Source organism: Mesitornis unicolor, unplaced genomic scaffold (genome assembly GCF_000695765.1).
Source record: "Mesitornis unicolor isolate BGI_N332 unplaced genomic scaffold, ASM69576v1 scaffold11479, whole genome shotgun sequence".
Classification (NCBI taxonomy): Eukaryota; Metazoa; Chordata; class Aves; order Mesitornithiformes; family Mesitornithidae; genus Mesitornis; species Mesitornis unicolor.
Window position 1 is genome coordinate 27,176 of NW_010206574.1, and position 7,829 is coordinate 35,004.

Genomic DNA, 7,829 nt, shown 5'->3' on the forward strand with positions numbered 1-7,829 from the left:
CTCCACATCCGCCCTTCTGCTGAGTGCCTGCGTGGCTCAAAACAAGGCAGTTCAGCCAGAAAAACTTCAATTAATTTTCTGATCTAACCTTTGATTAGTTTTCTCTTCTGTTAATGGGCTGAAATGATTAACCATGGGTTCAGCTCACAGCAATCCAAGTCAGAAGGGATCTCCAGGGGTTGGTTGCATGGCCCAGCTCCTCACCTGAAGCACAGCCAGCTGTAGAGCTGTGATAGGTTGCTCAGAGCTCGTGTGAGGTAAGAGGGCCTGGCTCTGTTTTCTGACAATGTGGCTCCCCTTGGCGATTCACCATGGGCTGAAGACAGTGGTACAAGAAGAAGGTGGGGACAGATGCTCATGGTTGGGCTGGATGAGGCGCAGTACATGGGAGCTGTTGGCAGTCACAGGGTGTGTGGGCAGTGGCTGCAGTGCGGGGTGAGCCTCTGTGCTGGACACAGCCCCTACCGCTGCTGGGGTCGTCACGTCGGGGTGGTGTGAGGAGGTGTCGAGGTGTAGGGCTGGGCTGGCCACTGAATGCTGGACAGATGCTCGCTGTTAACCCTGCTCCCTGCCCCAGAAGGGAAGAGAGAGAGAATGAGGGAGAGAGACTTACGTGTTGGAGAAGAAAACTTAACAGATTTAATGAGACAATAACACTAATACTACAGGATAATATTGTAAATAGGAAAATAATGAAATATAAATATGTACCAATATATTTAAAACCAATATAAAATTCTCCCCCCACCCCCCAAATGACAATTGCGTCACCAGAGGCTTTGGGAGCAGGCACTGGAAAAGTCCCAGTCTGGACCCAGCAGCAGTGGGAGCTGATGCAGGAACACAGGGATCAGGATCAGAGGCAGATGAACCAGCAGGGTCTGCTCGGACTTTGGCCATCACAGGAGAAGGGAAAGACCCTCACGGTCCCTCAGCTTTGTACTGAGAATGGCGTGTGTGGGATGGGATACCTCCTTGGTCAGTTTTGGGTCATCTGCCCTGTCCACTCCTCCCCGCAGGTGTGACACCTGGAATCACAGAATCACAGAGTGGTTTGGGTTGAAGGCACCTCCCACCCCCCCAGTCCAACCCCCATGGGCAGGGACACCTCCACCAGCCCAGGCTGCTCCAAGCCCCGTCCAACCTGGCCTTGGGCACTGCCAGGGAGGGGGCACCCACAGCTTCTCTGGGCAACCTGGGCCAGGGCCTCACCACCTCACAGGGAGGAATTTCTTCCTAATATCCAGTCTTAATATTAGACCTCACTTATGACACCCCGATACGGCACCCGTTTTTGGGGCAGTGGCCTTGGTGTCCATAGGCATTACATTCCACACCTAATAGTAACTGTAAACATCAAGCACTATCACTTGTAGAAATGACCGCTGTCTGGAAAAAACATGTCGTTAGTGACTGCTGAGTGCAGTCACTCAGAAGAGACTTAGCTGAAAAGTAAAATCACTGAATTGAAAATTAGTTTAATTTGGCTCAAACCAGGACAGCAGGGCTGAGCGCTCTGCACTGCTCCTTCCCGCAGCGATGCTGTGCTGCTCCACCACGGCCTGCTACTATCAGGGGCTGAAAGCCTGCAGGAGAGCAACAGGCACCTGGCAGAAACTTTGGGCTCCTTTAGGAAGCATCCAGTCCCTGGTTACAAACGCCTCGGGGACGGGACAGGACAGCAGCACGGCCAGCCCTAACCCTGTGTTTTGGGGGCTGCGCCATTGCAGCGTGGATGGAGCTGGTGGGGACGGCTGCTCTGACGTGGTCAGTGTCTCCGCGTCGGTACATCTGGAACGGGCAAGAGAAATGAATTAGGGCTGGTGTTTTCTGGTTAAAATCAAACGAAAAGCCAGGCCAGTCTGCTGAACAGCATAGGATACTGGGCTGATGAGACTTCATTTCATTAAATCACTCCAGGACAGAAAAATGTCTGTGTGTGAGATCAGTCTCGTTGAAGCAGCCACAGGAAAAAATACTAGTGCATGTTCAGCAATGCATTCACTGTTGTATTCAGCAATACTGCTAGGCACAAAGCAACAATTTTGGTCATTTTCTGTGTGTTTATTGTGCCCTGAGCTGGCTGCACATTTAGATGTAACTCAGCCTGTGCTGTTGAGCAGTTGTCTGTGGCAGCACAGGGGAAACTCCTCTGCTGGTGGGGTGAAATGAGGATTCCCATCATGTGGTCTCCCCGCACCAAGTTACTGACTTGTGTTGTCCTAAGGCCAAAACTGATTATTTAAGCCTGGCAAATTCACGTTACCTGTAATATCTTTATGGCTGAAGTGGAGAACAGATATTTCTAGCATTTATAGTACAAAAAAATGAACTAATTTTTTGTTGTAAAATGATACGGTGAAAGTGTGCGCACCAGGAGCTCCCCTGGCACCCAGATTTCTCTGCATCATGGGTGCAGCCCGGAAGCCAAGGGTGCAGCTCTGCCTCCTGCATCCCTACTTCCCCAGTGCACCATTTCTGTGGGATTTTCACCAGTAAAACTGGGGTTGTTTCTTCACAGCTTGTCTGTAGAATCCCCAGTTTCTCCTCCAGGCTGGGGACACCTCCTTGCGGCACGGCTCGGTTTAGACACTTAGCGCGGGTGCAAATTGCAAACAAAATGCCCCCGCATTGGTTTACAAATCTCTTTGATGTTTAAGAGTTTCTCTGAAGTACAGAGCACTTTACCTGTGTTTCTCAGCTTGTGGGATTCCAGTAAATCCTGTAATTCACATATTTCTCCTCTGAGGTCGGCCGCGTGCTGGAGACGCAGCCATGCAGCGATCAGTGCCTGTCCTGTGAGTGCCAGCACCGCTCGGTGCCACACGTCGCCTGTAGCAGGTGACACTGTCCTGGAAAGCCACTGACTGTAAGAAGCACTCGTGCTATCATATGCTTTTTCTTGCCAGCAAAGTAGTCTTGCCATTAATAACTAAACCTGGGAATATTACAATCTATTTTTGCTGCGATTCTCAGTATCTGCCTGACACAAAAAAAAAGACATGGCTTGGGAAGTTTGGTGGATCCCTAAATGACTGTGTGCTCCCCAGCATCTGGTGCAGAATGCCGATGCGCAAAACCAAGGAGATAAAATTAAAACTAAAAAAAAAGATAAAAATGGAGGGTTCCAGAAATCTTGCCCCACCTACATGGCAAGCAGAACAGGGCCAGTTCCTGAATGCACCGTGTGATTTGCACTGGTGCCAAGGGAGGTTGGGGTGGGTGTAAACCACCCAAAAACACCCACAGGACATTCTGCACTTTGCTTTTTGTGCAGGTTACTCATAAGACCCCAAGGAGCTCAGTGTAGTGGGGCAGGGACAGCGGAGTTCAGCATCTCCCAGCAGCGAGGTTTGCCAAAGGCAGCAGCGGGAGCAGGGCCACGTGGGTGCCAGTCCCTTCTCTGCATCCTACGCGTGCTCTGGCTGGGTGGCCTTGCTGTCACACTGAGCTGGTGCTGGAGGTGGCTCCGTCTGCACCCCAGCTCCTGCAGGGCCATCTTTGGTGCTACCAACGAGACAGAAGTGCTGGCATGGATGGAGACCAGGAGTCCCCATGGACCTGAGGAGTTCCTGGGCAGTGCGTCCACCTGCTGTGAGATGACAGCAGTGCTGGTCTCCAGCTGCCTGAGTGGACCGTGCACTCAGGGTTCTTTGGATCTGGCAGCCAAGTTCATCCCCAGTCTCCCCATGGGGAGCACAGGGAACTGCTTGAAAGAGTCCAGCAGGGCCACAAAGATGCTGGAGGGAGTGGAGCATCTCCTGCTGAGGAGCGGCTGAGGGAGCTGGGGCTCTTGAGCTTGGAGCAGAGGAGACTGAGGGGTGACCTCATTCCTGGGGATCCATTGGGAAAGGGCAGTGTCAGGAGGAAGGAGCCAGGCTCTGCTCTGGGATGGCCAATGCCAGGACAAGGGGCAATGGTCCCAAGCTGGAGCACAGGAGGTTCAAGCTGAAGATGAGGCCAAAGTTTGTGAGTGTGAGGGTCCAGAGCATGGCCCAGGCTGCCCAGAGAGGTTGTGGAGTCTTCTTGTCTGCAGACACCCAAAGCCCTGGCCGTGTTCCTGGGTGACTGCTCTGGTGACCCTGCTCTGGCAGGGGTTGGACTCCCAGTCCATCTCCATCTCCAGAGGGCCCTGACAACCCCAGCTGTGCTGTGATCCTGTGTGATGTGATTCAGGGTCAAAGCTGGTGAATGGAGTCAGGCCAGAAGAGCAAAGCAGGATCCTCCACCTCTAGTGGCTCACATAACACCAAAATGAGCTGCCACTGATGGGACCTTATTCAGCTCTCCCACGCCAGCTGTGCCGTTTGTGCTCTGTTAGCAGTGCCATGGTTAACGGAGCCCTCAGCTCCATCCTGGAGCATCTCCTGACGCGGTGCTTGCTGCTGTCACCTCGCAGCCCAGATCTTCTCCAGACCCCTGCAAAGTTGGACCCGGCTCCGTTTGCTGCTGCTGAGCTGTTGGCAGGAAACGGTGTCTTTGTGCCAAGGGAATGAGTCCTTGCTCACAGTCACTGCTCGTAAAACCCTCATTAGAAGACCTTAAAAATCTCTTTATATACCCACAGTTGTGCCACTGTTAGGGCTGCGTGCCATCCTGTGATCAATCTTTTATTGCGCTGTTTCCTTGGCCAACATTTTCTCCTTAACTATAAAGCTCCTCACTTCAAAAGTGGGATTTATTTTCAAATTCAGAGCCCTCATGTCGAATACACAGCAGAGTTTCCAGGTCTGGCAAACAAGACATCCTAAAGGTCACTGTGCATTTTCAAAACCTAGGATGGTTTGGTTTTGTTCTTTTTTTCAGCAGCAGTCTAAATCTAAAGGAAACTTTGGTCTGCTGAGCTGGACCAGTTCATCCCTAGACCTTAGCAGGACTTGGGAAAGATGAATGACTGAATTCAGGGGAGTTGTGGGCAGATACAGCAAAAACGTGGTTTTGTCATGGAAAGTGTGAGAAGATGAGGAGAGGACCATGTGCTGGGACCTCGCTTCCCTCCAGCAGCACATGGGAGGATGTGCAGGCATCGAGGATGGAGCGGTGCCTTGCACTGCAACTCAGTGGTGATTTAGGGACACAGCAAATCTGATTTTGCCTTGAGAGAGGGGATTTGCAGCCCAGTGCTGGCTCTGTGGCTGTCGGGCAGATCTGGACTGATCCCTCCCCGGGAGTGTGTTCAGTGTGTTCGGTGATCGCTGGCAGGTCACCGCTCGCAGCAGGAAGGGGTGTAGGTGCCAGGTATTTCAGGAAGGAAGGGATGAAAAGTGTGGTCCCTCTACAGTTCAGCCCATCCAGGCTCAGCCACACATCCCACAGCCTGAGGGCTGAACCCAGGAGCAGTGCGTTTGGTTTTCATCCTGGCATGGAGAGCAGTGGCCTCTGTCCAGGGGACAGTGAATACTCCAGGTTTTCCATGTGACACTGTTTAAAGATAGAGCCTGCTCTTGCTTTGATTCTCGCCTGATTTAATTATATTTGCTTTTTCTCTTTTTATTTCAGTTGTGATCCCAAAGAGCCCTTTACCTGCCTCCGAAGTAAACTCGGAGAAACCTAGCATGCACAGTAGCACAAAGACTGTTTTGGGGCATCAACAAGGGCAAAGGCGTCGCAAAACAGGGAAGAAGCGTGGTCGAACGACCAAAGCGCTAATCCATCACCCCATGCCTACACCCTCCAAGTCAGTGGAGCCTTTGAAATTCCCCAGAAAGAGAGGCCCCAAGCCTGGCAGTAAGGTAAAAGCTGATGCTGACGCAGGCGGGTAAAAAGCAGGCGCTGCAGGCTCTGCCATGGGGTGGTGCATGCGTGTGCTTGGGCACATTTGTCTCAGCCTCTGGCTGTGTGACTGCAGCGAGTAGGAGCCCAAAGGGGACTGTGGGCCGGGAACATCCCTCAGGGTCCAGCCCCGGAGCTGTAGCGAATGTCTGTGTCCTAAAGATCATTTCCATCGAGAAGCTGTGTCTTTGGAGCTGCATTAGCTATGAAGTAGCATGGCGGATGCTGTGATCATGACAGGACAGCCAAACGGTGGAATAAGCTCTTGGGTCCATCGTGTGTAGCTGGTCTAAGTCAAGCAGAGGCGGCAGATCTCAGGCTTGTTATGTTTTCAGGATTGTGGCTTACAAAATACGCACGTATGGATCACTAGGTTTTTGAGACTCCCCGTCATCACCATCAGAAGTGTGTCGTGTTCCACAGTGCCTTGTCTGTTGGATGCAGAGGAGAGAGTGTAGTGATCATGGGCAGTAAAGGAGAGCAGGGATAAAAGGAGAAATATCTCCTCTTTTTCTGCAGAGGAAACCTAGGACATTGCTGAACCCAGCACCCACCTCTCCAACAACCAGTACCCCCGAACCAGACACAAGCACTGTGCCCCAGGACGCTGCTACAATCCCCAGCTCTGCCATGCAGGCTCCCACAGGTAAGGGTCTCGAAGCGCACTCTTGACAGGACTGCAGGGTCAGGAGCTGCATCGGTCAGGGAGTGACACACTGAGATACCCTTATTTCTTCCTAAACCCATACACCAGCAAGCGTGCTGGCCTAATAGAGGATGTGTCAGGAGGAAAGGAGAGGCAGAGCTCAGATCAGCTGTTCATTTATTTCTCTCTCTGGTTTGGAAGTCATGAAGCTGTGGAAAGACTGCAAAGCCCATCTGGTCAGTGCAGGGACCCCTTTCCCAGGTTACCACGTGCCTCCACAGCTCTCGAAGGGCACTTGTGGCCCAGAGGCAGCACAGTGAGCAGCACCTCATGAGTCCAGAGCTCTCCCAAAGCAAAACACAGCTGCTGAAGCTACAGGACATGCAGGACAGCTGCTGAACCACAGTGGCCATGGTCTGTTCAGCTTCAGCCAAGAGAGGCAAATGGGGACAGGAGGTAGCAGGGGAGGACTAGGAACAGCAATGCAGAGGATATGCTCTGCTGCAGCTGTGAGATGGAGCTGGAGGTGAACCCGGGCAGAGAAGTTAAGGCAAAGCTGCTTCTTATGTGATCGGTCAAGCACTGGATATGGGGCTGAGCCATATGTTCTGTTTCCCAGAACATAACTGGCCAATTTTCAGAGGAACACAAAGAACTCAGTTGCCCTAAAGAGTGGAAACTGCGTTCCCTCATCTCCTTTGAACATTGCAGCCGCCATACCTGGCTGGCACAGGAACAGCCTGCATTTGGGAGCCTGGGTGCTGGGAAGGTGTGGGAGAAACAGCGGCAGCTTGGAAGGTGAGCGTGGGGCAGGCAGATTCGGAGGTGATTCCCCTGTGTAAGCGGCTCCGCTGTTAAGGTGCAGACAAGCAGTCATGGTGGACTCCCCTTTGGGAGTGATTTGACAGTCTTAAAACCTCAGCATCTCTCAGGCTGGATTTGAGGCATCTGTTTCTTGCTTTCTTGAGTGGGTTAATGGCAAACACATTTCTCATCCTGGCAGTTTGCATTTACTTGAACAAGAACGGCAGCACTGGGCCCCACCTAGACAAGAAGAAAGTTCAGCAGCTGCCAGACCATTTTGGACCAGCTCGAGCCTCTGTTGTCCTGCAGCAAGCAGTACAGGCCTGCATTGATTGTGCCTATCATCAGAAAACAGTCTTCTCCTTCTTAAAACAAGGCCACGGGGGAGAGGTCATCTCAGGTGAGAACCGGCCTGCAGCGCTCGGCCTTCAGAGATGTCATTGCAAGGACTCGCTCGTGGAAGACATCTCTCCTGACGCTTGGTGCGGGCCAGGGGCAGGCAGAAGATTTCTGTCTTCTCTTCCTCGCCAGACATCTGTGTGGCTGAAGCAGCAGCCAGCGGCTGACTCAGAGCAGAGCGGCTGGGGGGGGCCCCCGCGCCCGGCCC

General features: G+C 52.5%; 1 protein-coding gene across 1 annotated transcript in view; it reads left to right on the forward strand.

The window, feature by feature from the left end:
• LOC104546426 (polycomb protein SCMH1-like) overlaps positions 1-7,829 on the forward strand; it is a gene marked incomplete at its 3' end in the record, with an annotated part of 41,234 nt that overhangs the window by 26,860 nt on the left and 6,545 nt on the right. Inside the window, exons 6-8 of the mRNA XM_010191816.1 lie at positions 5,500-5,732; positions 6,292-6,418; positions 7,422-7,622. Of these exons, the coding sequence (XP_010190118.1) occupies positions 5,500-5,732; positions 6,292-6,418; positions 7,422-7,622 (561 nt within the window). The remainder of the gene's footprint in view (positions 1-5,499; positions 5,733-6,291; positions 6,419-7,421; positions 7,623-7,829) is intronic.